Genomic DNA, 27,708 nt, shown 5'->3' with positions numbered 1-27,708 from the left:
TTTACTGTTCTTTTAATGTAAATGGATAACTGTACAGCAATGCAGTACTCATTCCAATAATTCACAGTTTTCTATATGATCAAACAGCGCATCAGGAGTGCTCAACCCTATGTTTTTTTATACAAAGCCAATAGGGCCACTAGCCACAACTACTAGGGAGAGTTAGGAGGCTACTGTGTAGTGTTTATGAATTCAACTCAATAATAACACAGAAGGTACCTTAGCTCCCCTAATGGTGCCTGCAGGCAGCTAGAATGTTATCATGCAACACTTTGTCTGTGATAGAGAATTTGAGCTGAAAACAGAACCCCGACTGCTACAAAGTTATATTAGGAAATGAATTAGTGCATAATTATATATATATATACCTCTTCAGAGTAAGCGTCCATTCACACATCCGTAACTGTTTTGCAGTCCGCAAATTGCGGATCCGCAAAACACGGACACCAGTCATGTGCATTCCACACATTGACAGCACTTAGATAGAAATACCTTTTTATTGTCCATGGCTGTGGACAAGAATAAGACATGTTCTATTTTTTTGAGGGGCCGCGGAACGGAAGTGCATCTTTTGCGGCCCCATTGAAAATAATTGCGGATGTGGACCCATTTTGCAGATGTGTAAATAGACCCCAAAGAAAAAAATAAGCAGTTGGTGGGGTCTTTAACCATTGAGCCTGCTTGTGCGTGCAGCAGGCGCATTGCTGACAGTTCTCTGCTATTTCAAACAGCAGAGGCCCGTGGTTAATGTCCGCAATCGGCAAAAATGCTGATTGCGATCATTACAGTCTTTAGATCCTGTGCTCAAGTGTGATCACAGCATCTAAAGGGTGAAAAACCTGGAAGTATGCACTTCCGCGTTAAGACTGGCTCTCTGAAGGGACCCAGCATATTAGAGTTGCAGTTCCTATGTTGACCAGCAGGTGTCAGGCCAACATAGAAGGTCAGCGATTAGAGAATTACTATACTCCGTATGGGAGTATAGTAATATTCTCTAAAAAACAAAGTAGTGGACATTGTAGCCTCTGAGAGGAGCTACAAAAAATAAAAAAAGTAAATATTTTAAAAATCTAAAAATTTAAATCACCTCCCCCCTTTTCCTTATAATAAATAAAAAAATAAGAATAATAATACATAAATGATAAAAAATATAAACATCATGGGCATCACGGAGTCCAAAAACACCCATACTATTAAACTATAAAAATGTTTTTCGGTGAATGGCATAACGGAAAAAAGTATCAAAAAGTATCAAAATACCCCAAAAAGACACACACTCCAGAATGGTATTAACAAAAACTACACATCATCCCACAAAAAAATTAGCCCACAAACAGCTCAGTAAACATAGAGTAACTATAAAAAAAGTATTTAAACATAAAACCTATACATATGTGGTATCGTTGTAATCGTACAGGCCCAGAGAATGAAGGGCACAGGTCAGTTTTGCCACATAGGTAATGCCGTAGGGACAAAACCTGCAAAACTGTGGAGGAATTGAATTTTCTTTCCACGTTCCACCCCATTTGGAGTTTTTTTTCCCACTTCCCTCTAAATTGTATATCATATTAAATGATGGCATTAGAAATTACAACTTGTCTGGCAAAAAAAACAAGCCCTTATCATATGGATATTTGAATGGAAAACTAAAAAAGTTATGGCTCCAGGAAGACAGGGAAGAAAAAATTAAAAAGCAAAAAATAAATAAAAATCCTATCCTAAGGGTTAAAGGACTATTGCAGTTTCAGCACATAATTGTTACATTGTATAATGATAGTTATTCAGTTTTCTTCTAATGCTTTAATTATGGTTTTAAAGGGAACCTGTCATCACGAAATTGCAGTACAATTTGCAGGCAGCATGTTACAAAGTAGGAAGAGCTGAGTGAATTGATATATAGTTTTGCGGGAAAAGATTCAGTAAAACTTGCATTTTTTTATTCATTTACATTCCAGCTCATTCTGGGCTTTGAAGTCAAGGAGGCGGTCGTATCAGTGACTAACAGCTGATAGTCCTACTGAATAGACTGTTAGAATTTGTATTATGGCAAGAAAAAAGCAGCTAAGTAAAGAAAAACGAGTGGCCATCATTACTTTAAGAAATTAAGGTCAGTCAGTCTGAAAAATTGGGAAAACTTTGAAAGTGTCCCCAAGTGCAGTCACAAAAACCATCAAGCGCTACAAATAAACTGGCTCACATGCGGACCACCCCAGGAAAGGAAGACCAAGAGTCACCTCTGCTGCGGAGGATAAGTTCATCCGAGTCACCAGCCTCAGAAATCGCAGGTTAACAGCAGCACAGATTAGAGACCAGGTCAATGCCACACAGAGTTCTAGCAGCAGACACATCTCTAGAACAACTGTTAAGAGGAGACTGTTTGAATCAGGCCTTCATGGTAGAATATCTGCTAGGAAACCACTGCTAAGGACAGGCAACAAGCAGAAGAGACTTGTTTGGGCTAAAGAACACAAGGAATGGACATTAGACCAGTGGAAATCTGTGCTTTGGTCTGATGAGTCCAAATTTGAGATCTTTGGTTCCAACCACCGTGTCTTTGTGCGACGCAGAAAAGGTGAACGGATGGACTCTACATGCCTGGTTCCCACCGTGAAGCATGGAGGAGGAGGTGTGATAGTGTGGGGGTGCTTTGCTGGTGAACACCGTTGGGGATTTATTCAAAATTGAAGGCATACTGAACCAGCATGGCTACCACAGCATCTTGCAGCGGAATGCTATTCCATCCGGTTTGCGTCTAGTTGGACCATCATTTATTTTTCAACAGGACAATGACCCCAAACACACCTCCAGGCTGTGTAAGGGCTATTTCACCATGAAGGAGAGAGATGGGGTGCTGCGCCAGATGACCTGGCCTCCAAAGTCAACCTGAACCCAATCGAGATGGTTTCGGGTGAGCTGGACTGCAGAGTGAAGGCAAAAGGGCCAACAAGTGCTAAGCATCTCTGGGAACTCCTTCAAGACTGTTGGAAGACCATTTCAGGTGACTACCTCTTGAAGCTCATCAAGAGAATGCCAAGAGTGTGCAAAGCAGTAATCAAAGCAAAAGGTGGCTACTTTGAAGAACCTAGAATATTACATATTTTCAGTTGTTTCACACTTTTTTATTATGTATATAATTCCACATGTGTTAATTCATAGTTTTGATGCCTTCAGTGTGAATCTACAATTTTCATAGACATGAAAATAAAGAAAACTCTTTGAATGAGAAGGTGTGTCCAAACTTTTGGTCTGTACTGTGTGTGTATATATATATATATATATATATATATATATATATTATATATATATATATATATATATATATATAAAACGATCTTTTCAGATTCTCCTGCTCTACAACATGCTTTAAAGATATCTACTTGCTTGGCACTTAGGGCTCATTTGCACAAATGTTTTTTGCGTTCCGTATACAGGCCTTTTTTTTGTTCTGTATACAGTCCGTATACGGAACCATTCATTTCAATGGTTCCACCCAAAAAACGGCATGTAATCTGTATGCATTCCATTTTTGTATTTCCATTTTTCCGTTCCGTTCAAAGATAGAACATGTCCTATTATTGCCCGCAAATCACGTTCCATGGTTCCATTCAAGTGAATGGGTCCGCAAAAAAAAAAAAACGGAACACACACGGAATGTACTCTGTATGTCTTCAATATCCGTTTCATTTTTGCATGAACCATCTATTGAAAATGTTATACCTAGCCCAGTAATGTAATTACTGTATATGCCATAGGGAAAAAAAAGAACAAAAAAAGCAGAATGGAACCGGAAACACTACTGCAAAAAAAAACAAAAAAAAAAAATGATCCGTTAAAAACAGCCCGCAAAACACCGAAAAAGCCATACGGTCATGTGAACAAGCCCTTACTATGTTTACTTCCACTGAATACAAATGTAACTATATAATCCTCAAACAGCTTTACAGCTCTTACAAGGGAAAGCTTCAATAGCTCTACCATGGGGTGATGTTCACACATGGTAAAATTGCTGCAGAAAAATCCATGGCAAGTTCAAAAGTCCATGCAAATATTTAAATAGTGCATCAAGTGCATAAAATGCGTTTTGAAATCACCATTTAGTGAACTGCACTCAAGAAGGTGAGAATTTTATCCAAACAAGTAAACAATGAAAATTTCTGATGTTTCTTGAAAAGGTTTATCGGGCATAATCCACACAGTGATGCAGGAGGATGACATTTGTGGTTTACATTAATTGTAAGCATTCTCTTTTCTTTTCAGATTGATTTCTTTACACAGATGATTTTCAACATAGAGAAGGGAACACTGAAGAAACAATTCCCGTTTGAACAAGTAAAGTCTTGTGAGGATAATGATGGCCTGAGGTTTGTCATCTCCTTTCATGGACATCAAAACTATGAGCTAGAGGCAGCTTGTATGGAGGATAAGCAGAGTGTAAGTGCCATACTGGTATAACCTGGGTATCTCTTCTATAAAATTATATATGTACAGCTGGTATAATTTATACATCCTCTTGTATATAGTAATACTGTATGGACCATGCTGGTATAACCTGGGCAACTTCTGTATATAATTATATATGTACAGCTGGTATAAGTTATACATCTACTTGTATATTGTGATATGGACCATTATGCTATAAGCTGGGTATCTACTGTATATAATTATATATGTACAGCTAGTATAAGTTATTAATTTTCTTGTATATAGTGATACGGACCATAATAGTATAACCTGGGCATCTTCTGTATATAATTATTAGAGATGATCAAATTTTTCGAAAATTTGATTCAGCCAGTTCGCTGAATTTTCCGAAACGATTTAACAGCTATTTCCTGCCTGCAGAGAGCCTGTATATTGGTGTAGAACACTGTGTCTTGCAGTAACATGAATAGGGTGTCTGCTGTGGTAGGGAAACAATACTGTGAGTCAGTATGACACGCAGATGACAGGCGTCGCTCTTAGAATCAATGCAAACTTCACTTATTTGGGCAGTTACGGGGCCAAAACTGACAAATAAGTATGAACTCAGCCTTACAGGTCGATGTTAGCGTCAAGAAGAAGCGCACTCATTTTACACTGTCACCAGCTGATTCCACATAGATGTCTACAGAACCTGTTCTATTAAATGCTTATACAAGTAGAGCCCCCCGACAGAGTGGAGTGGGTGTCAGCAGTAAGTTTGTGTTGATGTCAATGATTATTTTGCCCTTCCTCTGATCCATCAGAACAATAATCCCCAAAAATCAGATCCTGTCTGTTGAGCATCCTCCTTCACTTGGTCAGCATTTGGTCAGTAATCCATCATTATTGCTAATGCCAGAAAAACAGGAGTGGATCCAAAACAAAGATGACACATGAATGGAATATTTGCATGTCTTCTGGGTTTTGTACCCACTCCTGCTTCTCGTTTTTTCTTCCTTCTGACAGATCAGAAGAAGAATAAAAAAAATGGTGATGTCATCAAGGCCAAAAAGGCAAAATAGTGGCCCAGTCATGGAGTGGAGTCATGGAGTGGGGAGGGTGGGGAGAACAGCTTGAAAAGTCCACAGAGTGGCCCAATGACATAGTGGTGAGGTGGAAGCAGCATGAGGAGACCACAGAGTGGCCCAGTGATATAGTGGTGAAGTGGCAGCAGCAGCATGAGGAGGCCACAGAGTGGCCCAGTAACATAGTGATGAGGTGGCAGCAGCACCATGAGGATGCCACAAAGTGGCAAGGTGACATGGTGTTGAGGTAGCAGCAGCAGCAGCATGATAAGGCCACAGAGTCGCAAGGTGAAATAGTATGGAGGTGGAAGCAGCAGCATGAGGAGGCCACAGAGTGGCAAGTTGACATAGTGTGGAGGTGGCAGCAGCAGTAGAATGAGGAGAGCACAGAGAGATGGGGAGGTGGGTGGCAATAACAGTACTCGCTGACGATTGTTGGTGTATGAAGGAGCACTTGGCATCAGATGTGTGGCATCAGGCGGGTGGCAGCATCAGAATAGTAGCTAAGGCAGGGTAGCCAGAAGAAACCGGTCTCTTTTGTCAAGGTTTGGGTGAGGCGGCATGGATGATCTAATCTGATGCATCAGGCTTTGGTAGGTGGAAATCCGGACTGATCCACGCCTGATTCATCTTGACAAAGGTCAGTCTCTTCACTGACCAGCGAGTTCTCATTGGGTTAACTATGGCCCCTGCCGCACTAAACACTCGCTCTGATGCCACACTACTGGCCAAGAAAGACAGCTTTTCCGGGGCAAATTCGGCCAGTTGTGGCCACAAATCCAGTTTGGCTGCCCAGTAGTCCAGCGGATCTTTGATGATGGGTGTCAGGGTGCACTTCAAGTATGCCACCACCTGCTGGTTCTGCTCTTTGTCTAGCTGCTGGTGAGTAGTTTCTTCACTATGCGGGTGAAGAAAGTTGCTCATCATTGACTTTAGACTCAGGCTGCTGCTGATGGAGCTGGTACTGCTCCTGCCACATCCCCTCAGCAGCCATGGCAGTAGAACATGAGTGCAGAGGGCCCCTCCCTCCCAGTCAGACCTGCAAGAGGATGGACGATGGTGCAGATAGGCAGCGGCCAACTGACTACATAGGATGTCTCTATAGTAGTTCAGTTTGTTCTCCCTCTTAGCGAGTGTAAAAAACACCCCCATTTTGGACCAGTAGCGAGGGTCTAACATGGTGGAGAGCCAGTAGTCAACCCTCTGGCGAATGTTGACAATTCGGCTGTCACTACGCAAGCGAGCATGCATCAGACCATTTGCGCAAGTGACTCGGAGGGACTCCCTGCCTCCATCTACACTGCATACTGCCACAGTGTGCCTGGGTCATCTGCCTCGTCTTCCTCATCTCCCTCTTGCTCCTCCGGCTGCTCCTACTCCTCCTCTCCTGTCACTTGAGTATAAAAACCACTCATTTCGCTACACATTGCTTGTCCTCCTCCTCCTCCAGTTAAGCCCCGCAGGGCTCATGCGGCCATGAGATGTAGGCGCCACGTCTCCAGTCCCCTGACAAGCCAGATTTACCATCCGTGGAATGACGTTGTTCAACCCGTAGTACTGGCGAATGACAAATAAAGTAGCCTCCTCAAAGGGCACGAGCAAACGTCAGGTATCATGCCTGAGCTGCCACTGGCTAACATCAAAGTTACACAGGGTAGTTGTAACGTGGAGCCGGCAATGCTCTTCCTCCTTCCTGCAGGTAATTCCAACGGGTGGAAACATCGCATATCAGCCTATGTTGGGGGATGCCGTTCTGCCGCTGCAGCTCAAGGATGGGTGTACTTTGTGGTGTACGAGTGGCTGAAGTGCATGCAAAGTTTCCTGGCCATTTTTAGGATGTCTTGCAGAAAGGTGGAAGACTTCAAGAACCGCTTTACAACCAGATTGAACACGTGCGCCATGCAGGGCGCATGGCTCAGACCTCCTTGATGCAGCGCCGACACCATGTTCTACCCGTTGTCGGTTACTATGGTTCTGATTTTGAGTTGTCGCAGAGAAAGCCAGGATTTGATTTCTTGATGAAGGACACGGAGCAGTTCCTACCCTGTGTGACACTGTTCTCCCAGGCAAACGAAGTGTAGAACAGAGTGACACCGCCATTGCCTGCACATGTGGTACGGTGGAGGATGAGGAGGCAGAGGCGGACATTATCACAGGATCAACGGCATGAGAACATGGAGGCGGAAGCAGAGTCACCTGGCCAAGTTGCTGGTGTGGCTGGGCAGGAACCACATATACCCAGTGAGCCATAAAGGACATATGTTTAAAGAGACAGGGGGCACACCAAATACTGACAGGAGTGCAAAGGGTGGAATAATTACATATGACAAATAATCTGACCCAAGAGAGAGTCAAAAGAGCCACCCCATAAATGCACATCCAACCATAAAGGGATACAAAAATATATATAAAGTTTATTTAGACACAACAACACACACGCATTAAAAAATTGAATACAATATGGAACAAAGTGCGGTATGCAATAAAATAAAATATATGTAACCGACACATACAGGTCCACTGAGTTATCACATCTGAATGTATGCGTTATCAACCTCAGGGGAAGCCGGATTGCTCCGGCGATACGCGTTGGGCGCTTGTTATGTTTCCAGGTCCACTGCACCAGCTGGCTATGTAGGTTTGGCTCTTGATATTTGACCCTATGTCGGTCTGTCTGCATTTTCAATTCTAGTGGTCTTACCTTACCTTACATTTGCTATATGTGATTTATTGTATTGTTTTATATGCTGGTTGATAACGCATACATTCAGATGTGATAACTCAATGGACCTGTATGTGTCGGTTACATATATTTTATTGCATACCGCACTTTGTTCCATATTGTATACCATAAAGGACATATATTCTCCTTGACCGTAGTTACAGCTACTAACCAGTTTCACCACTGAATGGCTAATTGACGCAATTACTCAATCCCTACAGAAGAAAGTCTACATTCACCGACCAATTTTCCCCAAAAAGGCTGTATCAGAAACAAATTTCACCACTCAATGGCTAATCGACGAATTGTTAGTCCCTACTGAAGATACTCTACAATCACCCATCAATTTTCCCCAAAAAGGCTGTTTCACTAAAATGTTTACAACTGAATGGCTAATCTACCAAATTACTCAGTCCCTAGAAAAGAGTCTACATTCACCGATCAATTTTCCCCAAAAAGACTGTATCACAAAAAAAATTCACCACTGAATTCACTGCAAAACGGCTAATAACACATACTTAACTTTGCTAAACACAGCGCAACAATGTCTGTATGACAATGTACTGTATATTCACCACAGAACGGCTAATAACACGCACTTATTTTTCCTATTAATACACCGCAACAATGGCTGTATAACAATGTCTGTTCACTGCAGACCGGCTAATAATACATATTCTTTTTCCTATTAATGCATCCCAAAAAAATAAATATAACAATCACAATTCACTGCAGAACGGCTAATAGGACGTACGTATCTATCCTATTAATACATCCCGTAAATGGCTGTAGTACAAAGGAACATCTGCGCTGAACGGCAAATAATATTTTTTTTTGCCACTTACATGCCAAAAAGTGTTGTAATTTTCTCACTTCACCACAAAATTGCTAATAAGCCCTTTTTAATTTTCCCCACTTCACCACAGAACGGCTCGATTTTTTGTTTTGCCACTAATACATGCCAAAAAGGGCTTTAATTTTCTCACTTCACCACACAATGGCTAATAAGCCCTTTTTTCCCACTAATACACGCCAAAAAGAGGCTTTAGAACATATCCGTGAACGGCAAAAAATATTTTTTTTGTTTTGCCACTAATACACTGGGCTGTCATTTTCCCACTTCACCACACAACAGCTAATAAGCCCATCCCCCAATAAGCGACAAAAAAAAAAGGCTTTAGAACATATAACTGCGGCTGTGAATGGCAAATAATACTTTTTCTTGCCACTAATACACGCCAAAAAGGGCTGTAATTTTCCTTCTTTACAACACAACGGCTAATAAGCCCTTTTTCATTTTTTCCCACTAATACATGCCAAAAAGGGCTGTAATTTTCTCTCTTCACCACACAATGGCTAATGAGCGCTTTTTCTTTTTCCCCACTAATACATGCCAAAAAGAGGCTTTAGAACATATAACTGCTGCCGTGAACGGCAAATAATACTTTTTATTGCCACTAATACATGCTAAATTGGGTTATAATTTTCTCACTTCAACACACAACGGCTAATAAGCCCCTTTTTTTCCCCCCACTAACACATGACACAAAAAGGCTTTAGAACATATATATAACTGCACCGCACAAGGGCTAATAAGACCCCAATAACAAGAACGGTTTGCTGGAATTACAGAGGTATAATGGCAAAATGAGTAGCAGTATAATGGCAATTTGGATCCGCAGTCAGTGCAGCAAGGTGTAATAGGATTGTTCCTATTACCCAGGCTATAAACACCCCTATTGAACCCTGTTCTGCTTCAATACTGTGGAATAATTACTCCTTGTCCTTTCCCTACACTTCTAATGCTCTTTCCCTGAACTTCTATTGAGCAAAAAATATGTTTTTAAAGGGAACCTGTCACCAGTTTTATGGTGTCCTAACTAAGGACAACATAAATAAGTGACTGATTCGCTTAGCACAATGCTGGGTCACTTTCTTTAATTGACCCAGTCAATCTGCCAACATTTTGTATGACTCTCCCCGCCCACCTACTGCTGAGTGACAGTTATTTTCCATATGAATCAGCAGCAGGTAGGCAGGGAAGTGGCTATAGCTGTTAATTAAATATACGCTGGACTCAATGACATCACGCTGGACTCCAATCAGCTCATTAGCATGCGGCATGCAGCATCTTTGTGTGTATATTATGAGGTAACCATCTGTCACACCAGTAAGTGACTACATCTAAGGTACTTTTTAGTAGTTAATGATTGTATATAATTAGTTAGATTATAATCAAATATCCACATGATAGGTTCCCTTTAAGGCTTTCCTAGCACTATCCCTAACGCCTGCTAACGTCTCTCCCTGCACTAAGTTCACTGGAAAATGGCTGAATGTAAGATGGCTGAGGCTATTTATAGGGCTATGATATCACAGGGCTGGCTGGCTGCTGATTAGCTGCATGCATGGCATTGTAGGTGATCTCTCGTTCCCAGAGTTCCTTGCTCCATGTCCTAATATGTGCAGCAGCCATTTTAGGAAAAAATACATTTCGTTACACGAAGCGTGAGGAAATTCGGATTCGGTGCAAATCAAATAATTCCTGAAATTCAGATCAAATTCCACTTTGTCAGCTTCGATTCGCTCATCTCTAATAATTATATAGGTACAGCTAGAATGAGGTATATATCTTCTTGTATATAGTGATATGCAATATTAGGCTATAAGCTGGGCATCTACTGTATGTAATTATAAATGTACAGCTGGTATCAGTTATACATCTTCCTGTATATAGTGATATACTGTAGACCATGCTGGTATAACCTGGGCATCTTCTGTATATACACTGAACAAAAATATAAACGCAACACTTTCAGCATTGCTCCCATTTTGCATGAGCAGAACTCAAAGATCTGAAACATTTTCTACATACACAAAAGACCCATTACTCTCAAATATTGTTCACAAATCTGTCTAAATCTGTGTTAGTGAGCACTTCTCCTTTGCCGAGATAATCTATCCCATCTCATAGGTGTGGCATAAACAGGTGCAGATTAGACAGCATGAATATTGCAGAGGTGTGCCTTAGACTGCCCATAATAAAAGTCCACTCAGAAATGTGCACAGTTTTGCCTTACGGGGAGGGGGGGGGGGGGGCAGAAAACCAGTCAGTATCTGGTGTAGCCACCATTTGCCTCACGCAGTGCCCATCTCCGTTGCATAGAGTTGATCAGGTTGTTGATTGTGGCCTGTGGAATATTGGTCCACTCTTCTTCAATAGCTGTGCGAAGTTGTAGAATATTGGCAGGAAATGGAACGAGCTGAAACTAATTTGCTTAGGTGACAAACAGCACACCGCTGCAGAGCTGTGCAGGGTTTAAGGGACCAGACTGAGCTGTGGCTCTCACCACTCAACCTAAAACCAGGCATGGTTGTGTCTGATAATGGCTGTAACTTGGTGGCGGCTTTGGAGCTCGGCAAGCTCACACACATACTATGCCTAGCCCACGTGTTCAACTTAGTGGTTTAGTGGTTTCTCAAAACCTACCCCAATTTGCCTGAGCTACTGGTGAAGGTGCACCACATGTGTGCCCATTTCCAAAAGCCACCTACAGCTGCCGCTGGTCTGGCAACGCTGCAGCAGCTCCTGCAATTACAAGCTCACCGACTGTTGTGTGATGTGAGCATGAGCTGGTACTCCACGTTCCACATGTTGGCCAGGCTTTGTGAGCAGCAGAGGGCAGTAGTGGAATACCAGCTGCAACATGGTTGTTGCCTCTCCAGTCAGCTTCCGGTCTTCACAAGCGACAAGTGGGCATGGATGTCTGACCTCTGTAAGTTTTTATGCAACTTTGAGGAATCAACACAGATGGTGAGCGGCGATGCCGCTATTATCAGTGTAACCATCCCACTTCTGTGTCTACTGAAATGCTCGCTGTTCACAATGAAGGAGGACACTTTGCATGTGGAAGAGGTGGAAATGGGGTAAGACCGTACACAGGGTGATAGTCAGACCACCCTTCGTTTGTCTTCTCAGCGTGAATTGAATGATGAGGAGGAGCAGGAGACGGTTGACTCCGCTACAGAGGGTAGTACCCATAGCAGGTTTATTCCATCAGCATGGATGGGCTGAAGAGGAGGAAGAGGATGAGGAGATTGAGAGTCATCCTTCTGATGAGGACAGCAAAGTCTTGTCTGTTGGAAGTCTGGCACACATGGCTGATTTTATATTATGCTGCCTTTCCCGTGACCTTCGCGTTATACGCATTTTGGCCAACACCGATTACTAGTTGTTCACCCTTCATGACCCCCGCTACAAAGAGAACTTCTCATCTCTCATTCCTGTAGTGGAGAGGACTAGCAAAATGGTGCAATACCAGGTCCTTGTGGAAAAATTGCTCCATAAATTTCCAGCTGACAACGCTGGCAGCAGAGTACATAGTTCCTTGGGCAACTGAGGAGGGGAGACGAGGGGAACACACAGCAGTTCCAACAGAGGCAGGGCAACACTCTCCAAGGCCTGGGACAGTTTCATGACACCCTGCCAGCAACCCCACCCTGATGGAGTACATAGCAGGCCGTGTCATGTCCTTAATTATCCCTTAGTGCCCTACAACTATTGGGTGTCCAAGCTGGACACGTGGCACGAACTTGCGCTCTACGCCTTGGAGGTGCCGGCCTGCCTTGCTGCCAGCGTTTTGTCAGAGCGGGTATTTAGTGCTGCTGGGGGCATAATAACTGATAAGTGAATCAGACTGTCAACTGAAAATGCTTACAGGTTGACTCTTATCAAAATGAACAAGGCCTGGATTGCCCCTGACTTCTCTACTCTACCAGAGTAAAGTGGCTGAACATAAAGGCACTTTAAATGTGGCTTTTATGGTGTATTGAATACATTGTATTCCCAAGCACCCCTTCCACCACAAAAAAGGGTATATGGTTCAATCTTCCTTTTCCTGTCCTCCCCCACCATCATATCAACATGCTTATTAGGCTGCCCTCACTCCTAATGTTTTAGAGGGTCAGCTCAGCAGCAGGCCCTCAACCATAATTTTTTCGATGGTCAGCTCAGCAGCAGTCACTAGCCCCTAATGTTTTAGAGAGTCAGTTCAGCAGCAGGCCCTTGCCCATAATGTTTTAGATGGTCAGATCAGCAGCAGGCACTAGCCGCTAATGTATTAGAGAGCCAGCTCAGCAGCAGACCCTCACCCCTAATGTTTTAGAGAGTCGGTTCAGCAGCAGGCCCTTGCCCATAATGTTTTAGATGGTGAGATCAGCAGCAGGCACTAGCCGCTAATGTATTAGAGAGTCAGCTCAGCAGCAGACCCTCACCCCTAATGTTTTAGATGGTCAGCTCAGCAGCAGACCCTCAACCCTAATGTTTTAGATGGTCAGCTCAGCAGCAGGCCCTCGCCCATAATGTTTTATATGGTCAGCTCGGCAGCAGGCCCTCGTCCCTAATGTTTTAGATGGTCAGGTCAGCAACAGGCACTCGCCCCTAATGTTTTAGAGAAAATAGAAACAGAAACAGCCGGCACTCTGATTATTAGCCTCGCGGTGCTCGCGTCCAGGGTCAATATGAAGTAAAGGACCGGCACTCTCAGTAAGGTATGATCTTCAATCTTTCTTTATTTCACCATATAGAGGACTGAAAAAACAACGTGTTTCGACTCACAAACTGAGTCTTTGTCAAGCACAAATAAAATAAAAAAATATATGATTTAAATAGTCCGCCACTGATGACGCCAATAACACGTGACAACAGGGTTGTCATGGAGACAAAATACAAACAATAAGCGGCAGACTACATAGGCATGGAAAACAACAATATAAATGTGGATATATACACACACACAGTGGACTAAGGATGTTAAATCACAAACATAAATAAAAGAAACATAGACCTAATAAATTGTTAGTGCACATTGAATAAACAACCTGCAGTAGATTTTTTTAAAATTCAGGTTATCTGAAAAAAATTTAAAAAGTTATAAATACATGATAAAAATTCAAATAAATACATATATATTGGATATAAAATATCCTTACAAAACGACTTATGTTTTATATTCGTATTTTACAAAAAGGCACATATTTCATATTCACGATTGAGTCCCTTTGGTTCCAGGGTGTGCAATCTGTGAATCCAAAAGGCCTCACGTTTTTTTAGTAACTGTATTCTATCTCCACCCCTGTGTGGTGGCAGTACCTGCTCAATCACCTAAAGGCGGAGCTGGGAGATATTGTGGCCACATTGATCAAAATGGAACAGGTAACAACTAGAGTTGAGCGAACACCTGGATGTTCGGGTTCGAGAAGTTCGGCCGAACATCCCGGAAATGTTCGGGTTCGGGATCCGAACCCGATCCGAACTTCGTCCCGAACCCGAACCCCATTGAAGTCAATGGGGACCCGAACTTTTCGGCACTAAAAAGGCTGTAAAACAGCCCAGGAAAGAGCTAGAGGGCTGCAAAAGGCAGCAACATGTAGGTAAATCCCCTGCAAACAAATGTGGATAGGGAAATGAATTAAAATAAAAATTAAATAAATAAAAATTAACCAAAATCAATTGGAGAGAGGTTCCATAGCAGAGAATCTGGCTTCCCGTCACCCACCACTGGAACAGTCCATTCTCAGATATTTAGGCCCCGGCACCCAGGCAGAGGAGAGAGGTCCCGTAACAGAGAATCTGTCTTCATGTCAGCAGAGAATTAGTCTGCATGTCATAGCAGAGAATGAGGCTTCACGTCAGCCACCACTGCAACAGTCCATTGGCATATATTTAGGCCCAGCACCCAGGCAGAGGAGGGAGGTCCCGTAACAGAGAATCTGTCTTCATGTCAGCAGAGAATTAGTCTGCATGTCATAGCAGAGAATGAGGCTTCACGTCAGCCACCACTGCAACAGTCCATTGGCATATATTTAGGCCCAGCACACACACAGGCAGAGGAGAGAGGTCCCGTAACAGAGAATCTGGCTTCATGTCAGCAGAGAATCAGTCTGCATGTCATAGCAGAGAATGAGGCTTCACGTCAGCCACCACTGCAACAGTCCATTGGCATATATTTAGGCCCAGCACACACACAGGCAGAGGAGAGAGGTCCCGTAACAGAGGATCTGGCTTCATGTCAGCAGAGAATCAGTCTGCATGTCATAGCAGAGAATCAGGCTTCACGTCAGCCACCACTGCAACAGTCCATTGTCATAAATTTAGGCCCAGCACCCAGGCAGAGGAGAGAGGTCCCGTAACAGACAATCTGGCTTCATGTCAGCAGAGAATTAGTCTGCATGTCATAGCAGAGAATGAGGCTTCACGTCAGCCACCACTGCAACAGTCCATTGGCATATATTTAGGCCTAGCACACAGGCAGAGGAGAGAGGTCCCGTAACAGACAATCTGGCTTCATGTCAGCAGAGAATCAGTCTGCATGTCATAGCAGAGAATGAGGCTTCACGTCACCCACCACTGCAACAGTCCATTGGCATATATTTAGGCCTAGCACACAGGCAGAGCAGAGAGGTCCCGTAACAGACAATCTGGCTTCATGACAGCAGAGAATCAGTCTGCATGTCATAGCAGAGAATGAGGCTTCACGTCACCCACCACTGCAACAGTCCATTGGCATATATTTAGGCCTAGCACACAGGCAGAGCAGAGAGGTCCCGTAACAGACGATCTGGCTTCATGTCAGCAGAGAATCAGTCTGCATGTCATAGCAGAGAATGAGGCTTCACGTCAGCCACCACTGCAACAGTCCATTGGCATATATTTAGGCCCAGCACCCAGGCAGAGGAGGGAGGTCCCGTAACAGAGAATCTGTCTTCATGTCAGCAGAGAATTAGTCTGCATGTCATAGCAGAGAATGAGGCTTCACGTCAGCCACCACTGCAACAGTCCATTGGCATATATTTAGGCCTAGCACACAGGCAGAGCAGAGAGGTCCCGTAACAGACAATCTGGCTTCATGACAGCAGAGAATCAGTCTGCATGTCATAGCAGAGAATGAGGCTTCACGTCACCCACCATGTCCGACCATGTCCACGACCATGTCCACGTCCGCGTCCCTTACTAGATGTTTTTCTCATTGTTATGGTTCACCACAACAACAAATATATTATTTGGCCCAATGTATTGTATTCAAATTCAGCGGGATATAAATTTGAGGCCTAGTATTTAGGCGCTGGGTGACCGGTATGGATTTAGTGACAGAATTAGACTTGGAAATGCACAGAAGCGTGTGTGTGTGAAGTTATTCTGAATGACCCAATGTGCACCTTGAATATTATATACCCTTTTAGGGATAGATTTCAAATAGCTCTGATATAGCAGAAACCACTAAATTATGAAATTGCTAAATTGGGAATTGTATTTCAACCCAGAACAAAAAATGTGCTTTGACGGACACTAAATAACTTTCCCAGCCACAACAGGACAGCGGTAACGAGAGATTTAGCAGGATATAAATTTGAGGCCTAGTATTTAGGCGCTGGGTGACAGGTATGGGTTTAGTGCCAGAATTAGACTTGGAAATACACAGTAGCGGGTGTGTGTGAAGTTATTCTGAATGACCCAATGTGCACCTTGAATATTATATACCCTTTTAGGGATAGATTTCAAATAGCTCTGATATAGCAGAAACCACTAAATTATGAAATTGCTAAATTGGGAATTGTATTTCAACCCAGAACAAGAAATGTGCTTGAACGGACACTAAATAACTCGCCCAGCTACAGCACTAAGGACAGATTTAGCGGGATATAAATTTGAGGCCTAGTATTTAGGCGCTGGGTGACAGGTATGGGTTTAGTGCCAGAATTAGACTTGGAAATACACAGTAGCGGGTGTGTGTGAAGTTATTCTGAATGACCCAATGTGCACCTTGAATATTATATACCCTTTTAGGGATAGATTTCAAATAGCTCTGATATAGCAGAAACCACTAAATTATGAAATTGCTAAATTGGGAATTGTATTTCAACCCAGAACAAGAAATGTGCTTGAACGGACACTAAATAACTCGCCCAGCTACAGCACTAAGGACAGATTTAGCGGGATATAAATTTGAGGCCTAGTATTTAGGCGCTGGGTGACAGGTATGGGTTTAGTGCCAGAATTAGACTTGGAAATACACAGTAGCGGGTGTGTGTGAAGTTATTCTGAATGACCCAATGTGCACCTTGAATATTATATACCCTTTTAGGGATAGATTTCAAATAGCTCTGATATAGCAGAAACCACTAAATTATGAAATTGCTAAATTGGGAATTGTATTTCAACCCAGAACAAGAAATGTGCTTGAACGGACACTAAATAACTCGCCCAGCTACAGCACTAGGGACAGATTTAGCGGGATATAAATTTGAGGCCTAGTATTTAGGCGCTGGGTGACAGGTATGGGTTTAGTGCCAGAATTAGACTTGGAAATACACAGTAGCGGGTGTGTGTGAAGTTATTCTGAATGACCCAATGTGCACCTTGAATATTATATACCCTTTTAGGGATAGATTTCAAATAGCTCTGATATAGCAGAAACCACTAAATTATGAAATTGCTAAATTGGGAATTGTATTTCAACCCAGAACAAGAAATGTGCTTGAACGGACACTAAATAACTCGCCCAGCTACAGCACTAGGGACAGATTTAGCGGGATATAAATTTGAGGCCTAGTATTTAGGCGCTGGGTGACAGGTATGGGTTTAGTGCCAGAATTAGACTTGGAAATACACAGTAGCGGGTGTGTGTGAAGTTATTCTGAATGACCCAATGTGCACCTTGAATATTATATACCCTTTTAGGGATAGATTTCAAATAGCTCTGATATAGCAGAAACCACTAAATTATGAAATTGCTAAATTGGGAATTGTATTTCAACCCAGAACAAGAAATGTGCTTGAACGGACACTAAATAACTCGCCCAGCTACAGCACTAGGGACAGATTTAGCGGGATATAAATTTGAGGCCTAGTATTTAGGCGCTGGGTGACAGGTATGGGTTTAGTGCCAGAATTAGACTTGGAAATACACAGTAGCGGGTGTGTGTGAAGTTATTCTGAATGACCCAATGTGCACCTTGAATATTATATACCCTTTTAGGGATAGATTTCAAATAGCTCTGATATAGCAGAAACCACTAAATTATGAAATTGCTAAATTGGGAATTGTATTTCAACCCAGAACAAGAAATGTGCTTGAACGGACACTAAATAACTCGCCCAGCTACAGCACTAAGGACAGATTTAGCGGGATATAAATTTGAGGCCTAGTATTTAGGCGCTGGGTGACCGGTATGGATTTAGTGACAGAATTAGACTGGGATATGGCCAAAAAATAAACAGACTATTGCTGGTTAAATGCACTTGGTGTGACAGCTTCACCCTGATGTAGGCTTTAGCCAAAAAACAACCACACCATTGAGGGTTAAATGCACTTGGTGACAGGCGCAGCTTGCCCCTGATTTAGTATATGGCCAAAAAATGAACAGACTATTGCTGGTTAAATGCACTTGGTGTGACAGCTTCACCCTGATGTAGGCTTTAGCCAAAAAACAACCACACCATTGAGGGTTAAATGCACTTGGTGACAGGCGCAGCTTGCCCCTGATTTTGTATATGGCCAAAAAATGAACAGACTATTGCTGGTTAAATGCACTTGGTGTGACAGCTTCACCCTGATGTAGGCTTTAGCCAAAAAACAACCACACCATTGAGGGTTAAATGCACTTGGTCGCAGCTTGTGCTGGCGCACCACAAGACACAAAATGGCCGCCGATCACCCCAGAAAAATGTGACTGACAAACGGTCTGTGCAGCCTAAAAACAGTGAGCAATTGAGGATCAGCAGCTCAATGATCCACAGCTGCAGATCGATCAGTTAATCAAGTCCTTTGGAGGAGTTAATCTGCCTAATCTCGCCCTACTGTCGCAGCCGCAACCTCTCCCTACGCTAATCAGAGCAGAGTGACGGGCGGCGCTATGTGACTCCAGCTTAAATAGAGGCTGGGTCACATGGTGCTCTGGCCAATCACAGCCATGCCAATAGTAGGCATGGCTGTGATGGCCTCTTGGGGCAAGTAGTATGACGCTTGTTGATTGGCTGCTTTGCAGCCTTTCAAAAAGCGCCAAGAAAGCGTCACAAAAGCGCGAAGAAAGCGACGAACACCGAACCCGAACCCGGACTTTTACGAAAATGTCCGGGTTCGGGTCCGTGTCACGGACACCCCAAAATTCGGTACGAACCCGAACTATACAGTTCGAGTTCGCTCATCCCTAGTAACAACAAATTTTTCTTTCTGATAGTAGATTTATGTTTACAAAATCTGTCCTTCATCCTGGTTGAGGTCTCCCCAACATATACCAGCCCGCATGAACACTTCAAAAGGTATACAAAAAATTGCTGTTGCAAGTAAAAAAGCCTTTTATATGGAATTTTTGTCCAGTGTGCGGATGAGTAAAAAATTCTCTCTTTATGACGCTGGAACAATGAATACATCCTAAACAGGTATATGTACCTCTCTTTGGTGTGGATAACAACATCTGACGTGGTAAGTTTATGTTACTCCCAATATCAGCCTTCACAATAATATCCCTAATATTTTTCGATCTTTTATAGCAAACCATTGGTCGTTCCTGAAACTCCTTGATGGTCGGATATGCTCTCTATAATATGTTGCAATGTGTATTCACAACATGACAGAACTTATTCATCCAAGGGTGATATTTATTTTTTGTTTAATTTGTGCTTGACAAAGACTCAGTTTGTGAGTCGAAATGCGTTGTTTTTTCAGTCCAATATATGCCAAAATAAAGAAAGATTGAAGAGCATACCTTACTGCGAGGGCCAGTCCTTTACTTCATATTAATGTTTTTGAGAGTTAGTTCACCAGCAGACCCTTAACCATAATGTTTTCGATGGTCAGCTCAGCAGCAGGCCCTCACTCCTAATGTTTTAGATGGTCAGCTCAGCAGCAGACCCTCACCCCTATTTTTTAGATGGTCAGCTCAGCAGCAGGCACTCTCCCCTAATGTTTTAGAGGGTCACCAGCAGGCCCTTGCTCTTAATGTTTTTCAGGGTCACCAGCAGGCCATCAATCATAATTTTTCAAGGGTGTGTATGATACCCTCCTTTATGTCTAATGAAGAGTTTATTGGATTGCCAGTTCCTTGCAATTTTTGGCAGCATTTTCACTTAATGCATAGGTTTTATGAGTGTAGGAGTCCCACTACCTGAACAATTGTACTACTACTACTACTACTACCTGTTCACAATGTGAATGAGGCCCTCCTTTATGTGATATACAGGTTGTATCAGAGTGCCTCTTCCTTGTAATTTTGTGCAGCACTAGCACTTTATATACAAGTAAATATACATGAAAGAATGTTTCCTAACCATTTTTCCTCTAAAATTGATTTTATCTTCGGTTTTGTGCGTATTATTGTCAGTCTGTAAAATTGGCATACTACTCGGACAACATAGTTCCCAGTAGCGACCTAGGAGTCCAAGATGCATCCAGACATCCTCCCTATGCTGCTCCTGAACCATTTCAATGGTGTTTCCATCAATTTCTGACCTTAAACTATGAACCAGACACCCTCCCCTCTTCAGAGCAGGGGGTGCCTGCTTTAATGCTCGGGTTCCCCCATTGACTTCCATTGTGCTCGGGTGCTCGGTAGAGCCCCCGAGCATCCCAAAGTGTTCTACTTGAGCACCCGACCACTTTGGTGCTCAATAAACACTAGTACAGATCCTTGCAATATGGGGCCGTGCATTATCATGCTGCAACATGAGGTGATCTCTGTGCATTCAAAATGCCATTAATAAAATGCACCTGTGTTCGTTGTCCATAACATACGCATGCCCATACCATAACCCCATGGCCATCATGGGCCACTCGATCCACAACTTTGACGTCAGTAAACCGCTCACCCAAACGACACCACACACGCTGTCTGCCATCTGCCCTGAACAGTGAAAACCGGGACTCATCCGTGAACAGAATGCCTCTCCAATGTGCCAGACACCATTGAATGTGAGCATTTGCCCACTCAAGTTGGTTACGACGAAGAACTGCACTCAGGTCCAGACCCCGATGAGGACGATGAGCTTCCCCAAAACGGTTTCTGACAGTTTGTGCAGAAATCCTTTGGTTATGCAAACCGATTGTTGCTGCAGCTGTCCGGGTGTCTGGTCTCAAATGATCATGGAGATTAACATGCTGGATGTGGAGGTCCGGGGCTGGTGTGGTTAAACGTGGTCTGCGGTTTTGAGGCCAGTTGGATGTACTGCCAAATGCTCTGAAAAACCCTTGGAGATGTATTTTGGTAGAGAAATGAACATTCATTGTACTGGCAACAGCTTTGGTAGACATTCCTGCAGTCAGCATGCCAATTGCACGCTCCCTCAAATGTTGGGCCATGTGTGGCATTGTGCTGTGTGGTTAAACTACACATTTCAGTGTGTCCTTTTATTGTGGGCAGCCTAAGGCACACCTATGCAATATTCATGCTGTCTAATCAGCACCTTAATATGCCACACCTGTGAGGTGGGATGGATTATCTCGGCAAAGGAGAAGTGCTCACTAACACAGATTTAGACAGATTTGTGAACAATATTTGAGAGTAATGGGTCTTTTGTGTATGTAGAAAATGTTTTAGATCTTTAAGTTTAGCTCATACAAAATGGGAGCAAAACCAAAAGTTTGTGTTTATATTTTTGTTCAGTGTAATTATATATGTACAGCTGGTATACGTTATACATCTTCTTGTATATAGTGATATGGAGCATGCTGTATATAATTATAGATGTACAGCTAGTATAAGTTATACATCTTCCTGTATAGTCTTCCTAGTGATATGGACCATGCTGGTATAATCTGGGCATCTTCTGTATATAATTATATATGTACAGCTGGTATCAGTTATACATCTTCTTGCATATAGTGATATGGACCATGCTGGTATAACCTGGGCATCTTCTGTACATAAATTATATTTTATGTACAGCTGGTATAAGTTATATATTTTCCTGTATATAGTGATATGTACCATGCTGGTATAACCTGGGTATTTTCGGTATATAATTATATATGTACAACTGGTATAAGTTATACATCTTCTTGTACGGATATAACAGGGTTAACACACATGCTTTATGAGACATGTTATCTAAACTAAATGTAACTAAATGCGTTAAGCAATTGCTCTTCAACGGCTTTTGTTTCAAGATAACGCGATGAGTTAACAAATTTGAGTTAAGAGTGTGTGTGTTACCCCTGCTACATCTGTATATAGTGATACATTACTCACAAAAAGTAAGGGATATTTGGCTTGTGGGTGAAATTTCAGGATGAACCTAAAATGCACTATAACCTTTACAGGTTAACTTAATGTGACCTTCTCTAAACTTTTGAATGCACATGTCCAACTGTTCAATGTTTCAGTACTTTTGCACAACTTGCTGTTCTCTAACAAGGAGCTTAAAGGGAACCTGTCACCTTTCAAAAACCATCTGAAGCAGCCAGCAGTACCTGAGAGTAGCGAGCAGTGTGTTTCTGATGATTGGTTTGTTCCTGAAGGCAGATGCCGCAAAAGCTCAGAAAACGTTCTTTTATCCCCTGCCGGCGCGCTTCTCTTGTCATGTTTGAAGTTAAGGGCGCAGCGGCCTCCTTGCTTCAAGTCAAGATAACCACGCCCCCTTCCCTGCCCCTTTGCTGTGACTGACAGCTTTGCCAAACTCTCTGCATAAGCGCGGTCAGTCACAGCATAACTCCAGGCACATTTACGGGAGGTGAGAGGCACCCAAGTGTCACGTCAGACCATTCAAAACTGTTTACATCTGCGTGGTCTGCATGCTAGAAGACCTTCAAGGGTACCTGACCACACCACCAGACACTGGCATCATCATCTTGCATGGGTCAGGGAGCATCTATACTGGACAAGGGACCAATGCGCCTCAGTGCTGTTCACTGATGAGATTTAATTCACGCTGAGCAAAAATAATGCCACCAACGATGTTGAAGACATCAAGGAGAGTGTAATGCATCAGCCACTGTTTTCACCAGATGAGCCTTTGTGGTGGTAGTGTTACAGTGTGGGCAGGTGTGTCTAGTCAATACAGAACTGCCCTACACATTGTGAATGGTACAGTCACAAGCGCATACTACTTCAATAACATTATTCATTCAGTGATTGTGTCTCTGCATGAACAACACAGGCCTAATTTCATCTTCATGGACAACAATGCGCCAGCTCATCGAGGTCACATCATTAGGGAATGGATTCTGGAGACCTGAATTCCATTAAAAACCTATGGGATCAGCTGAGTCACCGTGTAAGGGCTCGTAACCCTGTACCCCAGAAACTCAATGACCTGAGGGCCGCCCTTCAAGAAGAGTGGGACACCATGTCTCAGCAGACAATAAGTCACCTTGTGAACAGCATGAAATGTCATTTTCAAGCTCAAATTGATGCTCAAAGCCACATGACAAGTTATTGAGACACTGACATTTTTTGTGGGGGTATACCAACCACTGTTGTAGTCTTTTGTTTCAATAAATTGTTTGAAATGAGGAAATCACCACTGCATGCATACTCTACTTAGTCCTCTTTCACATTTGCATTGTCCGGATCCGGTGTGTACTCCACTTGCCGGAATTACACGCCGGATCCGGAAAAACGCAAGTGTACTGAAAGCATTTGAAGACGGATCCGTCTTCAAAATGCTTTCAGTGTTACTATGGCAGCCAGGACGCTATTAAAGTCCTGGTTGCCATAGTAGGAGCGGGGAGCGGGGGAGCGGTATACTTACCGTCCGTGCGGCTCCCGGGGCGCTCCAGAATGACGTCAGAGCGCCCCATGCGCATGGATGACGTGCCATTCGATCACGTGATCCATGCGCTTGGGGCGCCCTGACGTCACTCTGGAGCGCCCCGGGAGCCGCACGGACGGTAAGTATGCTGCTCCCCCGCTCTCCGCTACACTTTACCATGGCTGCCAGGACTTTAGCGTCCTGGCAGCCATGGTAACCATTCAGAAAAAGCTAAACGTCGGATCTGGCAATGCGCCGAAACGACGTTTAGCTTAAGGCCGGATCCGGATCAATGCCTTTCAATGGGCATTAATTCCGGATCCGGTCTTGCGGCAAGTCTTCAGGATTTTTGGCCGGAGCAAAAAGCGCAGCATGCTGCGGTATTTTCTCCGGCCCAAAAACGTTCCGGAACTGAAGACATCCTGAACGGATTTCACTCCATTCAGAATGCATTAGGATAAAACTGATCAGGATTCTTCTGGCATAGAGCCCCGACGACGGAACTCTATGCCGGAAGAAAAGAACGCAAGTGTGAAAGAGCCCTTAAATGCGCTACTTTCATGATATAATATCACTGTAGCGTGAACTTTTTACATTTTCCATAAACCATAAGCCAAATATCCCTAACTTTTGGTGAGTAGTGTATGTACCATGCTGGTATAACCTGGGTATCTTCTATATATAATTATATATGTACACCTGGTATAAGTTATACATCTTCTTGTATATAGTGACATAGACCATGCTGGTATAACCTGGGTATCTTTATCTTCTGTATATTTAAGTTTGTAAGCACATCCTGTAAAATGAAGTGAAAATGCAAATCTGCGTCACCATAGCTGAGACTACAAAAGTAAAAACAAACACATTTCAACAGGACTCTGGAAACATAGAATATATGAACTAATGCTATATTCACTATATGAAATTAATATGAGGTATGTAGCCAATATATTTTGTTCAAAATTATTTGTGCCCATCCACCATGGCAAGGTGACCTCTTTCTAGATCGGAACCTGCTCTACATGATACCTCTGTCTGTGTATTAACAGGCCTTAAAATAATTCAGAGAGGGCAGGCTGCAGATGTATACTTAATCTGCTCTGTATGATACATCTGCAGGCCTTAAAGAGGACCTTTCACTTATTTAAAAACTAACTATATCAGTGGGCAGAGCGGCACCCAGGGGACCCCCTGCACTTACTAGTATGTCTGGGCGCCGCTCCGTTCACCCGGTATAGGCTCCGGTGTCTGCAGCTCCTTCTTTTGTACTGGGCGGAGTTGTGTATTAGGGTTGTCCCTTGCTGCAGCGCTGGCCAATCGTAGCGCATAGCTCATAGCCTGGGAGTCCTAGGCTATGAGCTGTGCGCTACGATTGGCCAGCGCTGCAGCAAGGGACAACCCTAATACAAAAACTCCGCCCAGTACAAAAGAAGGAGCTGCAGACACCGGAGCCTATACCGGGTGAACGGAGCGGCGCCCAGACATACTAGTAAGTGCAGGGGGACCCCTTGGTGCCGCTCTGCCCACTGATATAGTTAGTGTTTAGTTTTTAAAATAGTGAAAGGTCCTCTTTAAACATATTCAGGGAGAGCAGACTACAGCTTTATACTGCACTAGTTAAAAATAGCCTGTGGAAAAGATGGTTGAATTAGGAGCTTAATGCATGACCAAAATGGAGACAGCCAAACCTCCGAATGAATACTGCAAAAACAAAAGACAAAATTAGTCAGGACATCCTATAAAATAAAGTAGATGTGCAGGTGCACATCACCATGGCTGAAACTACAAAAGTAAAAGCAAATAGAATGCAACAATATAATAGAATATATGAACTAATGTTTTGTTCACTATTTAAATAAATACTTAGTTAATATATTTTGATCAAAATCATTTGTGTCTGTCCCAGTGGCATACACACAATCCATGGGGCCCCTGTGCGAAACTGATCCAAGGGCCCCCCCGCCCCCCTAGTGTCCCCGCCCCCCCAGTGTCCCCGCCCCCCCCCCCAGTGTCCCCGCCCAGTCGCCCACCCTCAAGCCACACCTACGCACAGCCCTACCTATATATCGCGCCCATACCTCTTACATCCAGTGACGTCTCCTTTGATGTAGATGTTCTCTTTCTTCATCTTCTCCATTCAGACCGGACCACCATGATGATTTCTTTCAGCCATCTCTCATCTCTGCAGAGTTTGACAGACAGACATCTTAGTTTCCTACCCCCATCAGACCCCCAGTCAGCCCCCATGAGACCTCAGATCAGCCCAAAGACCCCCAGTCAGCCCCCATGATACCTCAGATCAGGCCAAAGACCTCCAGTCAGCCCCCATGAGACCTCAGATCAGGCCAAAGACCTCCAGTCAGCCCCCATGAGACCTCAGATCAGGCCAAAGACCTCCAGTCAGCCCCCATGAGACCTCAGATCAGGCCAAAGACCCCCAGTCAGCCCCCATGAGACCTCAGATCAGCCCAGACACCCAGTCAGCCCCCATGAGACCTCGGATCAGCCCCCATGAGACCTCAGATCAGCCCAGACCCCCAGTCAGCCCCCATCAGACCTCAAATCAGCCCAGAGACCCCAGTCAGCCCCCATGAGACCTCAGATCAGCCCAGACCCCCAGTCAGCCCCCATCAGACCTCAGATCAGGCCAAAGACCCCCAGTCAGCCCCCATGAGACCTCAGATCAGCCCAGACACCCAGTCAGCCCCCATGAGACCTCGGATCAGCCCCCATGAGACCTCAGATCAGCCCAGACCCCCAGTCAGCCCCCATCAGACCTCAAATCAGCCCAGAGACCCCAGTCAGCCCCCATGAGACCTCAGATCAGCCCAGACCCCCAGTCAGCCCCCATGAGACCCCAGATCAGCCGAGACACCCAGTCAGCCCCCATGAGACCTCGGATCAGCCCCCATGAGACCTCAGATCAGCCCAGACCCCCAGTCAGCCACTTTTGGGGTCATGGTAGGCCAGGGCCCCCAGGGGCCCTCACTATTCAAGTCAGGGGCCCAGCTGCCAGGCAGCTCAAACCCCCCCCCCCCGGGTGCCTGGGGGGCTGGGGGCCTAATGTGCCCTGCTGCTGCGGCCTGCCGCTGCCCCCCCCCGGTCATCTGGCAGGGGGGATGCCGGGGGCCTAGTTTGCCCTGTGCCCCAGAGAGCCGACGATTGCCAGGCCAGCCCAGGGTCCGGTCGGGTCGGGTCCGGTCCAGTCGGGTCCGCTCCCCCCCCCCGGCTTTTACTTACTGTCGAGTTACCGGCTGGCAGGGCAGTGGAACTTCAGTTCTTCTGTTCTTCCGGTCGGCACCTCGGCGGTCCTCTTCTCGAATCTGACGTCCTCTCTGAATTCCCGCGAGAACTGCACAGGAGTTCACACAGGTCTCGCGGGAGTTCACGGGCCCGGCGCCGGCCGCAGGGAGGAAGGAGGAGGGAGGAAGGAGGAGGGAAGGAGGAGGGAAGGAGGCGGGCCTGGAGGAGGGAAGGAGGCGGGCCCGGGGGGGGGCAACTTAAATGTGAAGTGAATCGGACGGATGGATGCCAGACGCAGCTGCAGCAGGGGCCAGGGGTCCGCAGGCGGCCGGGCCCCCCTGGGGTGCCGGGCCCGGTCGCAAGTGCGACCCCTGCGACCCCTATATGTACGCCACTGGTCTGTCCATTAGTGATGAGCGTCAGGGGCTATATTCGAATTTGCAATATTTCACAAATATTTTTGCGACTATTCGACATATATTTGCAAATTTGCTATCTCCATTCATTAT

The 27,708-nt window shown here is 44.3% G+C and overlaps 1 protein-coding gene across 1 annotated transcript in view; it reads left to right on the top strand.

Annotated features, from left to right (window-relative positions):
* LOC122941457 (formin-like protein 21b) overlaps positions 1 to 27,708 on the top strand; it is a 281,089-nt gene that overhangs the window by 95,810 nt on the left and 157,571 nt on the right. The window contains exon 4 of the mRNA XM_044298723.1: positions 4,258 to 4,431. Within this exon, the coding sequence (XP_044154658.1) occupies positions 4,258 to 4,431 (174 nt within the window). The remainder of the gene's footprint in view (positions 1 to 4,257; positions 4,432 to 27,708) is intronic.

This window comes from Bufo gargarizans, chromosome 6, assembly GCF_014858855.1.
Source record: "Bufo gargarizans isolate SCDJY-AF-19 chromosome 6, ASM1485885v1, whole genome shotgun sequence".
Lineage (NCBI taxonomy): Eukaryota > Metazoa > Chordata > Amphibia > Anura > Bufonidae > Bufo > Bufo gargarizans.
This window is presented reverse-complemented; position numbering and strand designations above follow the sequence as displayed.